General features: G+C 35.3%; 1 protein-coding gene across 4 annotated transcripts in view; it reads left to right on the top strand.

Annotated features, from left to right (window-relative positions):
- VTI1A (vesicle transport through interaction with t-SNAREs 1A) overlaps positions 1 to 22,114 on the top strand; it is a 401,209-nt gene that overhangs the window by 225,810 nt on the left and 153,285 nt on the right. For 2 of the 4 annotated variants that reach the window (XM_020988025.2, XM_020988024.2), the window contains 2 exons: positions 4,902 to 4,972; positions 5,703 to 5,764. In XM_020988025.2, coding sequence (XP_020843684.1) covers positions 4,902 to 4,972; positions 5,703 to 5,764 — 133 coding nt within the window. Of the gene's footprint in view, positions 1 to 4,901; positions 4,973 to 5,702; positions 5,776 to 22,114 lie in introns of all 4 variants that reach the window. The other 2 variants (XM_020988031.2, XM_020988030.2) reach the window with 1 other exon arrangement.

Below are 22,114 nucleotides of genomic sequence, written 5' to 3'. Positions count from 1 at the left end.
TAAGAGACTTTAAAATCAAATGAAAGAGATTGAGAAAATTAAAAAAAATAATAACCCAAGAAAAACAAGATTATCAAAAGAAAGTTAACGAATTAGAAAAGGAGATCCAGAATCTTAAGGAAGAAAGTGACTCCTTGAAAATTAGAATTGGAAAAAAATAATTTTATTAAAATTAGAATTGGGCAAAGGGAAGGCATTGAAGTTATAAGATCAAGAAATAATAAAATAGGGGCAGCTAAGTGATGCAGTGGATAGAGCACTGGCCCTGGATTCAGGAGAACCTGAGTTCAAATCTGGCCTCAGACACATAACACTTTCTAGCTGTGTGACCTTGGGCAAGTCACTTGACCCCACTGCCTAGCCAACAAAACAACAACAACAACAAGAAATAATAAAATATAAAGAATGAAAAAATAGAAGAGAATGTGAAACAATCTTATAAGAAAAATGACTGATCTGGAGAACAGATGAAGAGAAAACATAAGAATAACTGGACTTCCTGAAAGCTATCATCAAAAAAAGAATCTTGATACAATAATACAGGAAATAATTAAAGGAAATTGTCCTGAACCATTAGAATAAGAGGGAAAAATAAAAATAGAAAAAAATCCACTGATCACCACCTGAAAGAGATTCTACGAGGAAAACCTACAGGAATATCACAGTCAAATTCCAGAACCCCCAACTTAAGAAGAAAATATTACAAGCAATGAGAAAAAAAACAATTCAAATATGGTGGAGCCACAGTTAGAATCACACAAGACCTAGCAATGGCAACACTAAAAAACCACAGATCTTGCAAACATTGCAGTATATCAAAGAGCAAAAGAACTGGGGTTGCAGCACAAATATCATGCCTTGCAAAGTTAAGCATAATCCTGAATGGACTTTGAGGATTTTGTTGCCAAAAAAAAAAAATGAACTTAGTAGAAAATTTGACATACAGGATCCAAGAGAAACATAAGGTACACTTCAATGACTAATTACAAGGGACTCAATAAGGACAGACTGTTTACTTTTTATATGAGGAAATATAAAAGGTATGCCTAAGATTGTTATTAGTAATTGGGTAGTTTGAATGGGGTAAACCTGAGTATGAAGTGATTCTAAAAAGTAAAACCATTTAGGAAAAGGTTAAAAGAGTAATTATCTTATACAAATGAAGTGTGAGAGGAAGAACTGACACAGAGGAATTAGATGGGGATGGAGGGCTGGTAATTCTGGAACCCTACTTTCATTGGGAATGAGTTAAAGAAAGAACAATACATATATATATATAGATATATATATAGATAGATAGATATATATATCTATCTATCTATATATATATATAGAAGGGTATAAAAGTCTTCTAAATTCAGAAAGAAATAAAAGGCTAAGGGGATAGCAAGGGGGGAGAGAATAATAGAGGGATTTTCAGAGCTAACCCTACTTATATCAGATCTGGGTTAAAGAATGAACAATATATACATTTAGAAGGGAATAAAAGTCTTCTAAATTTATAAAGAAATATTTTAAATATTTTACACACATAAAAACAAAGATCAGGAGCAGAATTTGTTAGGGGGAAAAGCAGGGGTAGTAAGCATGATCTCAGACAAAGTTAAAGCTAAAATAGATTTAATCAAAAGAGAAAATAGGGAAACTTCACCATATGTCAGCCATATTAATGTTGTTTTAGACTATTTAAAATAACTAGACAGTATAAGGTTTGAATATTGCTGTGGTATAGGAAATGATGAGTTGGTGTATTTAGAAAAATATGGAGTGGCTTAGACTTATCAAGGATGATGTTATGATCCCTCAGAGACAAAAAAGTACAGGTCTTACATAGATACAGATGAATGTATATGTCTGTATATGAGTATAAGTATAGATATCAAACATAGAAAATATAGAAATATAGAAAAATAGAATGTAGGAAAGATTGAATATAGACATTAGAGGACAAACAAGTATAGGTCGTACATAGATGCAGATGAATATATATTTCTATATGTGAGTATGAGTATAGAGATTGAAGTATATGTATGTGAATATATGTGTGTGTGTGTGTGTGTGTGTGTGTGTGTGTGTGTGTGTGAAAATAAATATGTCCATGCTTAATTGTAGCCTTTTGCGGGGAGGGAGAGGAGAAAGGGGGGGAGAGAACAAAGTAAAAAGTGTACAGCAGAGAACAAAAGAAAACTCTTGCAGAAGCAAAGAAAAGATGGATAGCTCTGAACACAGTGTGTAGTATTTATTATATAGGCTTTCTTGAAATGGAAATTTATTGCTGTATATTTTGAATCCTCTCTTACATTCTTCTGTGCACATGGCAATACTTTTTTTTTCTTTTCTTACTTTGTACTTAAAGTTTTAGTATTTAAGTTTATAATATCTTTATTTTTCTTATCTTATTTTATATTTCAGTTTTAGTATTTAAGTTTAAAATAAATTAAGAAAAAAAGAATAGGTGTCTCTTTTGCTGTTTCTCTCTGTAGACAGTGACATAGGTACATGTATTGAAAGAGATATAGAAAATATGTGTGTGTGTATATCTTCTGCTTATATTAATTTTATTCATCTTAACATGTATGTGTGTATAGGTATGTGGATAGATAGATGATAGATAGATAGATAGATAGATAGATAGATAGATAGATAGATAGATAGATAGATAGATAAGAAAAATTCAAGTCAACCTATATGGAGGGTTGACTTATTCTTGAGGATATACAGTATTTTAAAACTGGGTTCTTGAGTTATGCAGGGAAATGGTAAGGTAAATTCTGTGTTCTAAAATTAGATTCATTCCATATGAATCATGAAAATAGGAAGCATTAAATTTTTTCTGCAATCTATAGGTCAAAAGCTTAAGATCTATGATACAAAACAGTAAAACATGAACTTGATTAGGATTCAGGACACCTGGGTTCTAGTCGCACTTTGCTACTAACCTGATGTGTGGTATTATCAAGTTAATGTCGCTGGGCATTCCTCCTATATAAAATGAGAGATTTGGGCCCAATAATCTTTTAAGGTCCTTTCCAGCACTAACATTCTTTGATTGAGTTTCCTATGCACTGGAAGCTATGTCCCTTATACTGTTTGAGACAAGAGAGTTTAGTTTACCTTCTGTTGTCTTTCAGAATGGGGAATGTGTAAAGTTGTTTTAAGATCTGAGAATACTTGGAACTTGCCACCCTGGTTAAAAATTCAAATTCCACTGCATACATTCTTTCTCTACTGTCTTACATTTTAATTGTCCAAATGGTAAAAGACCATTTGGATTCAATCAAACAGATATCTTCCTTGTCACCTTCTATGTGCAGAGTGCTATAATTGGCACTGCACAATATGGGTAAGACATGCTCCCTGTCCTCATAAATCTTATTGTCTAGCAGGGGGAATAAGACACAAACAGATAACCACAGCACATAATATTTATGTTAAGTACTACATTACAGAAATTTCACATGATAAATGTTACAAGAGGGAAGGAAGGATATTATTTCTGATTGGAGGGATCATAGGATCATAGATTTTAAGTTCTAAGAAACCAGGGAAAGCTTCATGGAGAAGGTATCATTGAACTAGACTTCAAAGTCCAAATAAGATATCATGGGTTGAGAGAAGTAAAAAAAGAAACAGAATTGTAGGAGACAGGACGTACTAGAGATAGGCAATAGGGAAAATGACTTGAGTAAAGTCACTGAAGTGAGAAAGCACATGGCCTATTCAAGAGACAATCCCATATGTGAACTGTTCTATGAAATAAGATATAATAGGAAATATGGTGGCACTGGACTCCAGAGGACTTGGAATATTAGGCAAAGGAGTTTGAACTTTGCCTAGCAGGCAACAGAAATCCACTGGAGATTCTTGAGCAGAATTATCTGACTGTATTTATTCATAAAGGTGATTGGCAGCAGCATAAAATATGAAAGAAAAGTAGAAATATCTCTTAAGAGGGTACTACTATAGACCAGAGAGGTGGCATTTGGGCCCTACAGTAGGGTGGTTAGAGGATACAGATTTGATAACTATTACAGAGAGAGAAATTAAAAGCTGATTGAGTATGAAAGGTAAGCCAAAAGCGAAAGGTTGCATCAAGGTGTCTAAGATGGGAGACAGGGTAAATGATGGTGTCATAAATAGGAGCAGGTTTAGAACTAAGGATTACAGGTTTTGAACACATGTAGTCTGAGGTGCTTGTGCAAAATCCAGGTGGAGATGTCCTATAGGCAGTGGGACAGATAGGTCTGGGACTTAGAAAAGCAGTCAGGGCTGAATGTCTAGATTTGCAAATCATCTCCTTAAGAAATGATCATTGAATGCATGGAATCAAATGAAATTTCTAAGGGAAATTGCATTGAGAAAAGAAAAATGAGCCAAGAATCGAACTTGGAGAATTTTTTTATTCCATCTTTTTCATCTAATTGCAACTTACATTTTGCAGGTATATACATTTCTGACCTTTTAGGGTCAGAAAAAAAGATGAGGGGACAATGAATTCAATTTAACAAGTATTTATTAAATGCCCATTATTGGCCAGGCACTGGAGACAAAGACAAAACTACAACAGTCCCTGTCCTCTGGAACCTACGTTGTACTGGATTTAAAAAAATAAAATAAAGCAAAAAGTATAAACTGATATCTCTGAAGACAAGGAAGGGGGCAAAAGTATCCAGAAGGATGATTTGGTCAACACTTGTCTAATGATACAGTAAATCATATCTCAAATATTTGCTTGGGAAAAATATTTTATTTTTCAATTATGTGAATCAAAATGTTCCCCTGTTAACCTAATGTAGTGTTTTCTGAAGTTACTTCTACAGCCATTTTAAATTGACATTTTGAAGGCTGCTCACATGCATAGGGATTTTCTTTCATTATTTAAACTTCTGTTTATAATGCAGAGCAAATTGGCCAGGAGATGCTGGAAAACCTCAGTCATGACAGGGAGAAGATACAACGTGCTCGGGAAAGGGTGAGTTGGGTATATTTTGCAAATTTAGTAACACATGGCCCAGTATACAGAAATTCCAAGAATAATGGCATCCCAATAAGTGGCCACATGATTCTAAAGCACTATCTAAAGAACGCTGGAGTGTTTGACTGAGGAAAGAAGGAACAATTAAGGATTTCTTTTAGCTGTTCACCTTGGAACACCCCAAGTGAATATGTTAATGTGGCACTTTAGTTTGAAAAAGCAGACTACAGAGGGAGGTTCTAGAAGGGTCCTATGTACTTCCATTCAGGGTATTTAAAAAATAAACATAAAACAAAGAAAGGCTAAAATATTTAATTTCATTTTCTTTCTATCTATTTTTTCCCACTTATGTTTTGGGAATTTTCACATTCATAAATTGAAAAATGACTACCAGATGTATATTAAACTTTGTCAGCCTGTAAGACATTTGCTTTTTCTCCAGTTCAAGTTCATGTATTCCATCTTTTAATGTGTTCCATGTATTCCATCTTTTAATGCTCTTGGGATTATCTATCCTATGCAGTTCTCTGAACCACAGATTTTTGAGAGTTCATTTAAGTGTCATTGTGAGTGTTTGGTTGGGGTTTTTTAATTTGGTAGTTTCTTGATATCTTTAGATATTTTGTACAGTTTTCTCAATATAAAATAAAATTATTCATTACTGACTCACTTTAAAATGATGCAGTTTTATGAAATCTTGTTTTTAATACATAACTTATTCCCTTAGCTTCGAGAAACAGATGCTAACTTGGGGAAAAGTTCTCGGATCTTGACAGGAATGTTGCGAAGGTAAGACCAAGGTAGGGATCAGCCTCTTTTTTATTCCATGTTTTTCATCTAATTGCAACTTCACATTTTACAGATGTATACATTTCTATTCTTGCTATCCTGTGTCAAGACTCTTTTGAAATGACAGTATGTGGATATTAACTCTTGGTTGTATATGCTGAGTAAATCAGATTAAAGATTTTCATGGGAGTAGAAAGGATACCTCCAGTTATAGAAAAAAAAAATTAGCGTTAGACATAAAATATTTCTTCGTAGCCCGAGGTAGGTCCCATGGCAGGAACAACCTGATTTCATTTCCTATTTTAATAGCTTCCTTCTTATATAACGACTATGGTTTTGCCATTATCAGGGACATAACCAAGTGTTAAATTAACCTTTTTTTCTTTAATTTAGAAATAGGGTCTATGAAAATATTTATTCTTGAATGTATGTATGTATTTATGTATGTATGTATGCATATATGCATGTATGTGATTGTGTGTATACACACATGTGTATGGTATGATTTTTAAATCTGAGCTCTTGTGATTTGAATTTATAAATACTAGTGAATGCATTTCAGAACTTTTTGTGTTTTTACCTGTATTTGATGGAAAAACTATTCTGGAAATGTAGGAAAATGAATGAAAGACAGTGTTCTGAATCTAAGAAAGATGTTTTGCTTTTACCTAGAATATTTGTATTAGTCTTAAAATTTAATCAGTTATTTACTTGAAAATATTTGACAAGGAATCCCTGCTCTTTCAAAATCCATGAAAAATATCTTCAACATAACTACATTAACTCACTTCTTATTTTCTCTCCAGTTGGGGTGGGGATGGGATGTCCATACTTACGAATTGTACTTGGATAGACAAAATTAATAGGGGCTTTAAAAATATCACCTAAAGATCTGGTCCTATAAAAGCAGCTCTTTTCAAATGTCCAAAGTCCCCAATGATCATGTATTCATTTAAAATAATTTGCCAAAAATCGTTCAGCTAAGTTATTCATTTATAACTAGAATGACTGTAACAACAAATCAAACTGAATTATTTTGGCTTCAAGGCTGGTGTTCTCCCCCTATAAGCCTAATCAAAATCGTTTCCTCTGTTCCTTGTATACTCTGCCAGCAAATGTTGACCTGACACCACACTGAGTCTCCATTTTAAGCTTTCTCACAATTTCAACTCTGAACTGTACCCTACCAAATTCTCTGATTAAGAGTAATATGTAAATAACACAAGCGAGATTCAAAATCCACAGAGAAAGAAAGTGGCAATTGAAAGAGATGCTTCAGTGCCCATAGACAATAATAATAAAAATACCAACCCTCCATAGCTTCCCCAGCAAGGCCCCTGCGATATGAGCTGTAACGAATATTCTGCATATGTCTCCATTTTGTCAAATCTCATTAAAGGGGCCTCCTGCTTTATGTCAATTGAGCTGTCAAGAAATCATTCATCATTTTTAGTGTAAAAAAATCATGCAGTTATTTAAATAATATCATATTAATGTTAAAGTTCAGCTGTCATTTAATGGTATGGCTTAATCAGACATAGCATTTAGGAAAAACAGTTTTTCCAGGCTTTCAGGTTGGCAGATTCAAATAAGGATTTATGGGTTTCTAAACCAATGGTTTTTTTCCCCCCGTTTATGCTTGATGCACCTCACCCTTTTTTGCAGGACACCACAAACCATTATTTGCAAGGAAATGAAGTATCTCCCTATATTGTATTTGAATACATTTGCAAGTAATTTGGAGAGGGCGAATCACAAACAAATATTGTAACCTCTGGCTGAGCTTGCTCCTGGGGAAACACACTTAAGTATCTCTGTTTCAAAAACTAAAAGAAGAAAATCACCGGTGAAATCTGCTTGGGGTACACAAATGCAGTTAATCACTGAGTCATCCCTTTTGGGATATATCTGAGGGTTGAGCATTAAAAAAAAAAATCTTCTCTGAATCACCATGCTGGATTTGAACAGAGGAAGTTCTGGTTTCCACCTGTGTAGCTTTTCATCCCGTGCATTGTATCATAAGCTGCTGGAATATAGCACTTGGTATTATGCTGAGTTCACCAGGTCCATTTAATCAATGTTGTTGTCCGACTGACTGGGGTCTTTGGAGACCAAGTATAGGATGTTATTCTTGGACTCTTTTTTAATTTTATTACTGTCCTACATGATATAAATTTTTTGTAGGGCACAACAAAACCATTTCCAGATTCACTTTTTGGTCTCTGTGTGGAAATGTGTATTCAAATCCCACTCCTTTGGAAGTCAAGGATGTTTTATTCATTGTACTTGTATCCCCAGCGCCTAGCATTGTGTCTGACACACAGTAGGCAATTAATAACTGCTTGTTGATTAATTGATTCTGACAGTCATGTATTTGCAGAAGAGCATCAGAGAAGCTAAGTGAATTGTCCATGTTCATATAGCTCATATCAGAGGCAACACTTGAATGTCTTTCCGACTCTAAGACCAGCACTCTGTCCACAATGCCACACTCCCTCTTTAATCACAGGTTCTTAAAGTATTGTTATATATATGACTGGCATGTCTCTTAGCCTCTTGGAGTCTCATCTTCTCATCTGTAAAATAAGGATTGTAACACCTGTCTTTCCTGTCTCACAGAGTGATTGTGGTCAGTATCACATGAAATATATCTGAAAGAGTTTTTTTAATTGTAGGGTTATTCTGCAGATGTTAAAGTTTTTGTATTTCCTTTTTATTGTTTTTTTATTATGCTCTTTATATATAATGTAGGCCTGCATAATAAATTCCTGTGTGTTACTAAGAATTAGATTTAAAAATAAAGTACTCCTAAATATACTAAACATTTTATCACTAGGGAATTAAATTACTCAGATGTTAATTGATAAGAAAAGAGATCATCTTTTTTTCAAAATTAGACTACCTTCATATATTAAATCAGCAAACTCTAACTTGGACAATCCATTTATTTTGGTCACTTTAACAATAGAAATGATTAGATTGTATCTATGAAAATCTATTATGAAGACAACTGAAACGAATGCTTAAAATGGTCCAGTCCAGCTGGATATCTATCTGTGTGGCTCTCTGCAAGTTGACCTAAACTAAGTGAGAGGGGAAAAAAAAAGGATTAAGTTTCCTTAAGCATATAGAGTCTATTAGTCAACCAATATTGTATACCCATATCATGGGTTCTATGCTTTTTAAACTTTATCACCATTAACTTTCAATGAATATAAAAGTTCTTTTCTAGAATTCTTAAGGCAACTACTTAAAAAACAATCATACATGCTACAAATCAGATTAATCCCTGCTAATAATTAAAAAGAGGACAACAATGAGCATTTATTAAGTACTTACTATGTGCTAGGCAATGCCAAAAAAATGCCGTAAATGAGTAGAAAACATAGTGCAAGTCAACAGCAAACCAAAGATTTTGGAAAACAAATACAAGATGATGACCTGGTTTTATTCCATGAAGTGAGCAAATTATTAAGTGGACTAAAGTTGAAAGGATAATTAATAAAGAAAAAAGAAAGATTCTATATAACACAGTAAACATCTCATCCCAAATTACATGGGTCTTTGGGTAACCTGAAGGAAAACAAAAGAGGAAATTGGTTTGTTGAAGATTATAATGTGAAAACTTTACGTGAAAATAAATATATAGCTGGTTTTTTAAAGTAATTTTTCTTCCTCTTTGACATAAGATTGTGAGCTGCCTAGGGACAAACTGTTCATTTCATGGCTGGGTAGACAGAGTTTTAAATGTAGTATTCAAATAATAATGAAAATAGTGATGAAACAAATGGCTATTCATGTTCTATAGATAGTGAGTCCCAAAAACTGAATTTCCACAGACATTCATGGAAATTGATTACTGTAATTGGATGTCTTAAAGTGACACTTGTGTGGCTTATTGGCCTAAACATTGCTCTTCCTTAATATAAATATTTTTCTATAGAGATATCTCTTGGTTAGCATTTGACTAGGGGGTCCTGGATTGTTTGTGTTAGTGCTTAACAGCCAGTGAGAATAATAATAATAATTTCCCAAGATTTTTGATAAGCAAAAACAAAGGAAATTGTGATAATTTATTTTCCTTCCTCAGATTTAGTAACTTTTAGTTTTTAAGATTACATTTTTCTCAGGGAAATAATGATTTAGATCCAAAGCAATTTGCCAAACCCATCATCATAAATTTGGAAGGAAATGGTACACAGTCATGTTAGTTGGTATGCTATGTGTGCAGGCAGACGACTTTGGAAGGAAATCATGTGGATAATAAGCAAAAAAAAAAATGCATTCTTTGTAAGATAATCTCAGCATTAAATCATTTCTTGTTTTCCCCACAGAAACTTTACCTGCCCAACTATTTCTGCAAATTGAAAAAGATCGGAAAGAGATTTCATTTAAATATGTGGAATTTGCTTATCCTTCTAGCTAATGGCATGTAGCAACTTGGTTAGTTAAGGTTGTTGTAAGTAATCCATTGGACACATGCAACAGAAAGCGTTAAGTGCAGTTGACATAACTTGCACAATCTAAACTCCTTTAATGCTATATAATACGTGTGTTTTTCTTGGACCTACTTTCTGAAACATTTGGGGGACTAATTGGCAGCTATCATTGTAATCACATTTTCCCTGTTTTGGAAAAGCAGTCTGTGGATAGGTAAAACATCTGGATACCTTAAATATACTTTTGTAGTGATTCATGAGGGCAAATATTCTTCATTGATAGAAATTCCAACCAGAGAACTTCTAAGCCATAAAGATTTTAAAGAATAAGTTGGAGTGAATTATGTTTAAGAAAATATGTCAGTGCTACTAAGGAAAAAATAATCATTCTTCTGTTGTCCCTTTCTTACCATTTCACGTAGGAAATGTTTTGTTACATTTTTAATTGCTCTTATGCTGTCTGAGAATTCAACAGCAAAGAGTTTCCAAGTCTTCTAAGAGAAATGTCCTTGAAAATTCCCTCACTATCTCCACATGCTGAAAAGCATAGATTGTCTCACAGAATCTTATCTTTGTATTTTTCCCTTCTGTGTATCACATTCTTTTCCTAGTGTCGTGTTTACTAATTGAATATGGATTCTGGCCATATCCCTAGCATAAGAGACTTTTTCTTTTTTATAGAGCATTTATTCTTTTATAGCCAAATGGCTGTTGGGTGTGGCACGCATAGCTGTAATTCTAGCTTTTGTAGGAATTGAGGCTGGCAGATCTCTTAAACTCAGGAGTTCTGAGCTACAGTGGGCTAAACTAATTGCATGTTCACACTATGTTCGGCATTAATGTGTTGAGCTCCTGGGATAGGGTGCAGCTCCCAGGGTCTCCTAAGGGTTTCCTAAGAAGGGACAAACAGGTCCAGGTTGGATACAGAGCAAGTTAAAGCCCCCATAATGAACAAAGTGGGATTGGGCCCATGCTTAGCCCCAGTAAAATGAGGCTGAAGTTCATCTGTTAGAGCTTGGGAAACCCAGGGGTGGAGTCCAAGGTCCTTTTGGGAGGTAGATAAAAATGATAGTCAATAGCAGAAGGCATGGTGTGGAGTTGTTATTCAGTTGTTTTGATCATGTCCTGCTCTTCATGACCCCATTTAAGGTTTTCTTGGCAAAGAAACAGGAGTGGTTTGCCATTTCCTTCTCCAGCTCATTTTACAGATGAGGAAACTAAGGCAAATAGAGTTAAGTGACTTACCCATGGTCACACAGCTAGTAAGTGTCTGAGGTCACATTTGAACTCAGGTCTTCCAGGCCTGGCACTCTAACCACTGTGCCACCTAGCTGCCCTTGATGTGGAGACTGGAGGGAAAAGGTATGGAGATCTTGGGGCCCAGCAAAATAAGGCAAAGAAGGACCTAGGTTCAGTTCCTGCCTCTGATGTATAGTAGCTGTGTGACCATGGGCAAATCAATTAAACCTTCTGTGTCTCCAGGCTATTTTCTGAAACTAGGAATTATGGAGATTAGCAGTAATGATCTGCATTGGTAGAGAGAGAGCTCTTATGCTGAGAATTCCTGGTGAATGAAATTACAGGTCCAGACCAGAAAAAAAATATTTTTCTTAATCTTCTGTTTAGATTCAGCACCTAAAAACTGTGTTTACAACATGATTATCTTTCTGAAGAATGTCAATATTTTAATAATTATATGGTCCTTGTCAATCATTTAGTAAATCCCACAAGCATTTATTAAACACCTATGTATAGGGCATTATGCTAAGTGCTGAGGACCGAAAGAAAAAAATAGAAATTTTAACTCCCAAGGTATTTAAATTCTATCCAAAGTGCTCTTCTTGGGGCATTTAAGGACCGTATCCAAGAGCAGTAGGAAAATCCTATTGATATAGGATTATAGGTATAGGTAATCTGCTACTGACCCTGCAGTGGAATTAATCAAGTGGACCAATGATAGTATCCCCAAAAGTTCAATCTCTTTACATAATTTGTCTAGATCAGCAGTTCTCAAAGTGTTTTCTGGGGATGCCTAGGGTTCCCTAAGACTTTTTGGGGGGTCTATGAAGTCAAAATTATTTTCATAATAAAACTAAGGTTTTTAATTTCTAATATAGTAAATATCAACAGATATACCTATATAAACTAAGATTCTTTGGGATTCTTGACAATTTTTGAATAGGAACAGGTCCTGAGACCAAAAACTTTGAGAACTGAAGGGAATTGTGCTAGATAATCTTTAAGGGCCCTTTCTACTTTCATAGTCTCTGACTCAATCACTGTAATTTTTGAACTTCATTTCCCATCTCTGCCACAACCCGCACCTCCAATAATATGAAAGGTATTGCAATAACTATTTCTGCCATATTTCTCAAATCCATGATTTCCTTTTCCATTCCTACTGCCATCCTTTTTCATAAGGATTTCATTACCTTTTGCCTTGACCAAAGTCATAAGTAGTAGTGTCAGACATAGGATCCAAACTTGGGTTTTCTAACTCTAATTTCAATGCTTCTATTGAATCATATGATTTGAAAGGGTTCTATAAATTTTGTACATGTTGTTTTTTTCCAATATAATGGAAGCTCCTTGGGGTCAGGGACTTATTCATCTTTCTGTCTATTTCCCCAGCACCTGGCATATGTAGCAAGTTCTTGTTGTTGTTGCATGAATTTGTCTGAAAATACAGAATATATCTAATTAAGAGAAAAACAGTCATTCCCATAGGAGATTCCACAGGCTTCCAAAGTTGCAGAGGTTTCCTGTTAGTGTATTCTGTTATATGCTTAACCCTAAGTCATCCCCCAAGCCATTCTTCAGATAAAATAATTACACCAATACAGCAAGAACTTGTGCAGGAATTTCATCCACCTACACATATCAAAAGCCATCTATAATTATTATCATAGAGAGATGCTTCTGGCTCCGAGGGAATTAATGACTTGGCTATGGTCACTGCAGTATTAAGTATTAGAGGTGAATTTGAACTGAAGTCTTCCTGACTCCACGTCTAGCAAGCTCATCACTCCAACATTCTACCTTTTTGAATTTTTAAATTATTCAAAATAAAATAATTTCAAAGCTTCTGAAGTTTTCCAATTTAATAATCACATAGAAACCTCAGCTTTTTGAACATTAAATTGTTACTTTTAGCATGCTCTTCTCTAAGACAAAATCAAAACAAGTAACTTAATGGTGATTTATTTCTGCTACTCAGCATTTGGTCACTATTGAAAGGCATGATTATAATTTTCTTTAGTGTTAGATGCAGTTGAACCTAATTCTTCAATTTCCTTCCTTTTAGGTTTCTTCTTTTTTTTTTCTTTTCTATAACCATTGTCATTCTTTAATACAGGCAGGAGTATGAATGGTACACTTTCCCTTTACCATCAATACAGCCTTTGAATACAGCCTTGAGCTGTTAACTGGAAGCAAGGGGCCCTGGGCCTTGCTTGTAAACAAGCAATGGAGCCTTTGGTCCCCCTTGTAAATGGCTATTTATTAACATATACCATCACCAAACAGCATTTTACAATTCCAGGCCACAGCACTATTAGCCCACTGTCTGCCCCATTGTTGGTGGAGAGAGGCCTTCAGCCATCTGTTTCAGTTAATGATATAATCAGTAAACAATATCTGTACTTTCTAAATTGGGTTGTCAGGCCTGCCCTACTCACAAATCACTCCCTCTTTCCCCTACCACCACCATCACCATGTTTTCTGTTTGAACGCTCACACTGTAAATTAGCGTATTCACCCATCAGCCTAGGCTCAGCTTTAAAAGACTTGCTGTGTTATAAGATGGCACAAAGCAAGCTCAGTAACAGCTCATGCACGATGCAGGTGGTCAGGCTAGCCGGTCCCCAGATCAAAAGTCAAATGACTGTGAATCTGCCTTTGAAAGTGCAGTGATGGACACAAGGCATGGCTTATCTCCACCACCGAGAAATAGTTACAGATAGACATCACAGACGCGTGAGGACAAAAGGGGATTTCATCATGTTACTACATAAGAACTCTACTGCAGGCTTCTCAGAAGGCATCTTTGGGGTATATAGTCCATTTTTTTTTCCCTGCCAAATTAAAATGCTGTCCTACACATTATGCAACAGTTCAGCATTATAATTTATGCTCAGGCGCAGCCCTTAGAGTGACTAGAATTAAAAACCTTTAGGACAGGAAATGGTTTTTTTTCATGGTGGTATTTTATTTTTCAGTAGCAATGAAGAACACTTCTATTTATACTCAACTAGGGGTTTTGTGGAGGAATAAATAAAGTAAGGAGCTGGAAATTGTGGTTTTCCAGAAATGTTTTCTAGAGATAGCCCAAGTTAACAAAACAACTTAGGAATATATATTGGGAGTTTATTATTTAGGCATTAAGGAAGGCTTCATTTCTTTCCTGCGCAAAAACTGGATTAAACAGATATATGTAATGTCTGTATTTATAAGTCAGTTATTCTCTTACTAAGTGGCTCACAATATGTACTATTTATTGCCAATCTAGATATTGTCAACAAACTAGCAAAGAGGCACAATAACAAGGAGATAAAATCTTATTTTGGGAAATATTGCATCTGATGATAATATTTTTAAAAATCTTGACAACTAAGATCCCCTTTAAATGGTCAAAGCACAGAAACAAAATTAGGTAAAAATTTTTAATAAGAAAGCAGTACCCAAAATGGGAAACTAAAATACAATGTCATCTGCAATCGAGGCTGTTGTCATTCCCCAGTAGGTAAATGGTCAAAGAATATGATTCCATAGTTCTCAAAAGAATTGCTAAGTATTCGAAACCACATGAAAAAATGTTTCAAAACACTAATAATAAGAGAAATGCAAATCAAAATAATAGTGAAGTTTTACCTCACACCCTGCAAATTGGCAAAGAATGACAAAAAATTAGTAACAGTTATTTTGAAGGGGTTGTGGAATCATAAACACATTAATACAATGTTGGTGAAGTATGAAATAGTACAACCATTTTGGAAAGCAGTTTGGAATTATGCAAATGCAGTGACTAAAATGCCCATGCACTTTGAACCAGAGACTCCATTATTGGGCTTATACCTAAGGAAGCTAACAATAAGAAGAAAGGCCCTATATATTACCAAAATATTCACAGCAGCATTTTTTGTGATACCAAAGAATTGGAAACTAAGCTGCCTATTAATAATTGGGGAATGGCTAAACAATCATGGTATATGAATGTAATGGAATATTACTGTGCTATAAGAAATAATGTTTGTGATGAATACAGAAAAGCCTGGCAAGATCTATATGAACTGATGCAGAGAAAAGTAAGCAGAGCCAAGAAAACTCTGTGTGTGTGTGTGTGTGTGTGTGTGGTAACTACACCACTGTGAATGGAAAGAACAATGATGTCAAAAAATTAATAGTGAACATAAAAAATTATAAAGATCAAGCAGGACTTAAATGAAGAGATATGAGAAAACACCCCCAAGCTGCCCCTTTGTAGAAGTAGGAGGTCCACAGGTATTACACAATGCACATGTTTTCTGATTTTTTCAATGTATCAATTAGTTGTACTGATTTTTTTTTTCTCTCTAGAAATACTATTTGTTATATGGAATGGCTGTCTAGGAGGGGTTGGTGGAGGGATACTTGGATTAACTATGATGATGTAAGAAACAAGACATCAACATGAACTTTTAAAAAAAAAAAGAAATTTAGGTTCACCCAAATACAATAAAATTCCCTTCAAACATAAAAATGAGAACTCTTAATTTCTAAAAGAGTATATTGATGGTTTGGGGTGTCTACTATTAGCCCACTTTTTCCACTTATAGCCTCTAGTCATAGTGATTATCACAACCATTTTCAGTCAGACTTCTGTTGACTTGATGATTGAAAAAAAAATGCATGAGTCATTTAAATATAATTAATCCGATTTCCCAAGTGTATACAGTCAGGTATGAGAAAACTGCATTAACTGTTTCAGAACACTAGGATTCTACTGATTGTCATTTCCCCCCAGTTTATCTCCGGAATCATCTGGTCCATTACCAATATGCTTTCCTCAAAAGCTATAGTTTGTTCCTATTATCTGAAGGTTAACAGGCTCAGTTGTAATTGTGCCAGTGCTATGGGTGAAGACTTCCATAAAAATAAAAAAGTCCAGTTACCCAATCATCATCATAGCTGACATTTATCAGTGAACATTTATTGAGTATCTGCTGTGATACAAAGATGTATAAACCCTCCCCTCACGGAATTTCTAGTTAGAAAGACAAAATTTTAAAAGCTAAATAATAATAACAAAGAATCATATGCTATTTTCTGTAAATGGTGAGTGATGAAAACAATGAATGTTGGGTTTTTGTTTTCATTTTTATGTTTTGCTTTATTAGCTTGTTTTGTTTTTATATAGCAAACACTTAGAGATCACTCTTTTCTGAGAGTTCTTGGATATCAAAACAAAAAAGTAAAACTAATATTACAATGACCCCATCAGAAAATTCATGCAATATATCATGTCTGTAAGCACTCCTAGCCTCTATTTTTTTTAATTAACAGAAATCTATTTTCTCTTCATCCCACCTTCCTCCCCATGATGGGGGGAAGATATATTTTTTAAAAGCAAATTTCTTGTAATAAATAAGTATGCTCATGTCAAACAAAGTTTTACAATAGCTATACACACAAATATACATTTATACATGCATACATATATACATACATTCTACACCCTAAATCCATCACATCTCTATTTCACTGTGGAATCAAGGATAGTCATTGTATTGATCATAGTTCTTACAGCTTTCAAAGTTCTTTATTTTTATAGTGTTGCTTTCCCATATATTGTTTCCTGGATTCTATTAATTTTATTCTTCTTTAGTTTATTAAAGTAATCAAAATTGTTCATAATATTGATGTTATGGTATAAATTATTCTTCTAGTTCTGCTTACTTCACTGTCTATCAGTTCATCTAAGGTTCTCTATGTCTTTTAAAAATCATCACATTACTTCATTTCTTATGACAAATAGCACTCTCACCATATTCGTATGACCCAGTTTATTCAGCCTTTACTCAATTGATGGACATCCTCTTACTTTCCAGTATTTTGCCATAACAAAAAGAAATCAAAAAAGAGGAAAAGATCCTTTGTGTACAAAAATATTTCAACAGTCAGTGTTGTGAGAAAGAAGCTCAGAGATTAGTGTGTGATAAGGTAGATACTTTCCCTCGAGCAGATGAAACTTGAACTCAGCCTATAATTGAGTTCCAACTGTTTTTAACCAACATAAGGAAAAAGTCATTTTCCATTTCTTAACAGCTTCCAACTCATGCTTCTCAGAAGGTAATGTAGTATCAGAAGCATCTCCCTGAGCCTGACTGTTCTCAGGGCACATTGGGCTAGAAAAAGAACTGCGAGTTTAACACTCACTGTAAATTCAAGAAAGAATTGTGTAGACCAAAATCAATTTATTGAATTGTATACTCTGATAATGAGTAAAGTATCATATTTTAGATTTCCTTTTTCCATTAAGATAAACATCTGTGGAAAACTTTTGAGAGATGAAGTTAAATTTTTGATTGAACCAAAAAATAATGGGTGAACTCATAAGTAGTTTACAGGTGAAAAATTAAATAGAAAAAATCTCTCATTTTTAGGAAAATGCTAATAATTCTTAACTTGGTTTATATTACTTACCTACAGAAGTCTGAAACTTTGCTGTTATACTACATGTGATTTCCTTGTTTCCTTAACTGAAATCCACAGTTGCATTCTCCATTATGTACATGCTGTCAAAAGATGCAGATTGACATTCACATCCTTTTATTGCCACAAGATATTCAATTAATAGGTATTACATTTTAAAATATTGAAATTTTTCTTATCATCTAAAGAATTATTTCTCATCACATAAACTCCTTCCAGATAGAAATTTAGTTAGCAGAAAACTTGCCAAACCAATAAAGCAAAGCCTTCGTTTTCTATTCTGTATGCATGATCTGAAGCTATATCCTTTTAGGTCTTTTAATCTGTTTGTTCAAGGCCGAGCTATTTGTATGGATAATTTTTTTAGCTTCTGTATAGAGAAAAAAGAGCATTTTATTTATGCACTGGGTTTTTTTATGTGGCTTCAAATTGCATAGATATTTTCAAGCTCATAGATGTGGAGGAGATAAAAGGTCCCTTATTTTATAAGCCTTTATTGTAGGCTTTTCAAATATACCGTTTTCTCATGGCTAGAATTTTTTTTTAAATAACACATTACTTCACTATTATAATTGGAGCTTGATGTGGGCACCTTTTTCTTTTCCTCTATTAGATGTTAAACTGTGTGTGTTTAAGATCATCTCTGTAGCATGTTACCTTCTGGATTTTAATGATTTTCTTGCTGTGGAAATAGTTCTACCAGTCTCCATTTTTAATGCTATGCAACTGCTACTTTAGTTTGACTTGGAGTTGAAAACATATTAGGGAACTGGCTTGATGAGCAAAATTGGCATTTCAGAGGTCAAAAGGTAGATCTTACTTTGTAAACTCTGAATCTAAAGATTAATAAAAATCATTCATGTCTTCCTCATGGAGAACTTGTGATGAGCAGGTCAGAACTTGGGGAGGGGAGACCAATTTTAATTCTAGTGCAACTAGCCTCCAACCAGCTTCTACTGGAGCATTAGCTGCTGTTAGTTTTGTGAAGGAACAGGGCCATGGAACAGCTTTCCCTGGCTGGAGCATTCCCAAGCCATCACGGTCATCAGACAGATGGGGAATAAATATTGTAAAATGATGGTACATCTGAAGAGCAAGCCCGAGATCCTCAGGACCCAATTTGGACTAGCTTCAATTGGAGCAAACAGGTGTTCCTGGGAGAAACTATCCTCAGATGGCTAGAGGCTGGGGGTGCTATTCTTTCACGCACATAAAAAGTCACCCTTCTCACTCTGTCCCCAGGAACATTAGAATGAACTAAACTGTTTTTCTTTGAAATAGAGAAAAAGAACAACTAGAAATATGGCATTGAGTTAGGATGAGATCAGTTTGCCATGGAGTATGCCTCTAACATGGGGTTTCTTGAACATAAATACCCATGTGTTTTTCATCTTTGATGTTTTGGTGAAAAGTAGGTGAATTCATTTTTCCCCCAGGGACTGCAACCTGCTAGATGAAGTACTCCTCACTCATCACTGACTTGTAACTGGCTGAACACTGAAAGCAGGTCTGGATCTCCCTTGAGATGTTGCAGAGAGGAGGTAGACCCAGGTGTCCCTGCTCTAGGATTAGGGAAATTTATCTTTCTGATGTCACCAAAGGAAATAAATACCTACTGTGAGCTGGTGATCTTTCAGACTGGGTTACTGTGTAGATAAGGGGCCAGAAGAACTGTCTGTAGCTCAACCCTTGAGCCTCTGTACCTGGGTGGTCTTGTTTTAACTGTTGCTGTTTAATTATTGATGATTTACTGAAGCTCAACATGGAAGCCTTAGGGGAAAATGAAATCCCACATGCCAGTTTCCTTAGATACATCTTCTTTGAGGCTTAAGTGTCCTTCTAAGTGGTGTAGTAAAACAGAATTGAAAGGGTCATTCTCAATACCCCATGGGAAAGCCAGCCACCAGATCTGAACTTGTTGATGGATTAGACTGATGTATGTGGAAGGCAGAGCATATTCACCTACAGTTTGTAGCATGTCACATCTGAATGCAGATTTCTCCATTTGTGTATAAGGCGTTTCTAATTCCTGCCATGCTCCTTATTTCTCCCATACTCCCTACTGTGCATTGCATGGTCAGAAGAGCACTGCATCTGGAGTCAGTATACCTGAATTCAAGTACCAGCTCCAGTATTTAACCTTGAAAAGGCCGCTGTAGTTTTTCATTTGTAAGAGGAAAATAACACACACACACCCCAGCTCATGAGGCTATTGTGATAAAATAAATAATATGGTGTGTATACTTAGGGCATTCTAACCACAAAGTGCTATAGAAGTACAAGACTGTTGTTTTTATTGTTTGAAAAATCAACCCATTTCCACCAGTGGAAATTATTGTCCTTTAAGATTTTATTCACTCCCATCCCCAAATTTATAGTCCTCTTTGGAGGTGCAGATCAGAAAAAGTATGGTGAGATATTAGGAGACCCATCATTCTTTCCCATCTGTCTCCAAATAGTTATGTTCATAATCTTGTTAAGTTTGGGCTTCACCTTGGAATGGGTTCATTAAGCATGAGAGTGTAATCCACATGAAATACAGGCTTCCTTGGAGCTAAAAACGCACAAGGAAGCCAATGTCAAAGCAAAGATGATGATCAGAAATGCTTCTGTATATTTAATTGAAAAATCATAGCTTTTTAGGCCTGGAATGACCCCTTAAGAAACTATCTAGTCTACCCTTTTATTTATAGATAAAGAAAATGACAACCATAAAGATCATGGCATGTAACCAGTATTAGTAACTAGAACCCAACTCCCAACTCAGTGTCTATCAATCAAACCTGCCATGTTCTTTGAGAAAGTATAACCCAAAGGAATGAATCTCAATGATCTAAGTCCCAGCCCAATGTTCATTCATTCTTTCTTTCTTTCTTTCTTTCTTTCTTTCTTTCTTTCTTTCTTTCTTTCTTTCTTTCTTAGGCACTTGGGGTTAAGTCACTTGCCCAGGGTCACACAGCTACTAAGTGTCAAGTGTCTGGTCTGAGACCGAATTTGAACTCAGGTCCTCCTGACTTTAGGGCCGGTGCTCTATCTACTGTGCCACCTAGCTGCCTTCCCAATGTTCTTTAAGGGACATTATGCTTATTAAAATCACCAGTGACCTCTTAATTGCCAAATCCAATGGCTTCTTTCTAGTCCTCGTCTTCCTTGGTCCTTTTCCCAATGTACACTTTATACTACTCTCCTCTTAACTTGGCTTCCCTGACTGTTCTTTCCTGGTTCACGTCCTACTTCTCTGACTGATCCTCACTGGTTTCTCGTCCTCCCATTCTCTTAAGTGTGGACATCTACTAAGAACCTTTACATAAATCTCTTTTCCTTTTTCTTCCTATACTCTTCTAATTGTCAGTCTAATAAACTTCACTTCAACTATCATTTCTATACAGATGACTCTGTAATCCATATCCCAGCCCTGACCTTTTCTCTGAGTTCCAGTTCTACATTTCCAGTTAACTGCTGAATATCTCTGCTTGCCTGTCCTGTAGACATCACATTTATAACTCATCCAAAACTGAGCTCTTCTTTGCTCCAAAAGCTGTGCCTCCTGACCTCATTCCTGTTAATGGTACCTTCATTCTCTCAGTGACTCAAGCTTGAAATCTTGAAATACCTCTTGTATCTACCCCTCCTTTCCACTTATACCATCCCCACTTTAATTCAAGCCCTCATCACTAGAACTATTATAATAGCCTCTTAGCTGGTCTTAACCTTCTCCAATCAAGTCATCAAACCTCTGCCAAAGTAATCTTTCCTTAGATCTGATCATTCCTCTGCTCAGAAACCTTCAGTAAGTCCCCATTGTTTGTGAAATTAAAAAAATGCATACAGCTTTGATGGGGTGCTTGGGTGCCTGTGCTTGGATCTCAATTTCTCCCTGGCCTCAGAAACACTATCCCTGACAGTTTCCCTCCAGCCCAAGGACCCTATCTCTGGCAATAACTCATGAGTGGGCCCAGTGAGGCAAACTCTCTCTCCCTGTTATAAGAACAAGCTGACCTCTGTAGAATTTCCCTTGTATGAACAGGATTATCATATACCAGCAGAACTATCAAGTACTGATGCCCACAGTTACTGTGTACAATCCAGAGGTCAAGCTATAGATGTCAACTCCCAAAGCTATGTTGTTTCAGACATAACAAACCAAAAACACACCCCTTAGGAAATTCCCCTCCCCAGATTCCAGTAGTGAATGACATAGTTGTATGTTATCACCTAATTA

This window comes from Phascolarctos cinereus, unplaced genomic scaffold (assembly GCF_003287225.1).
Source record: "Phascolarctos cinereus isolate Bilbo 61053 unplaced genomic scaffold, phaCin_HiC Scaffold_3;HRSCAF=262, whole genome shotgun sequence".
NCBI classification, from domain to species: Eukaryota; Metazoa; Chordata; class Mammalia; order Diprotodontia; family Phascolarctidae; genus Phascolarctos; species Phascolarctos cinereus.
Note: the sequence above shows the minus strand (reverse complement) of the source record. Positions and strands in the feature narration are given on the sequence as shown.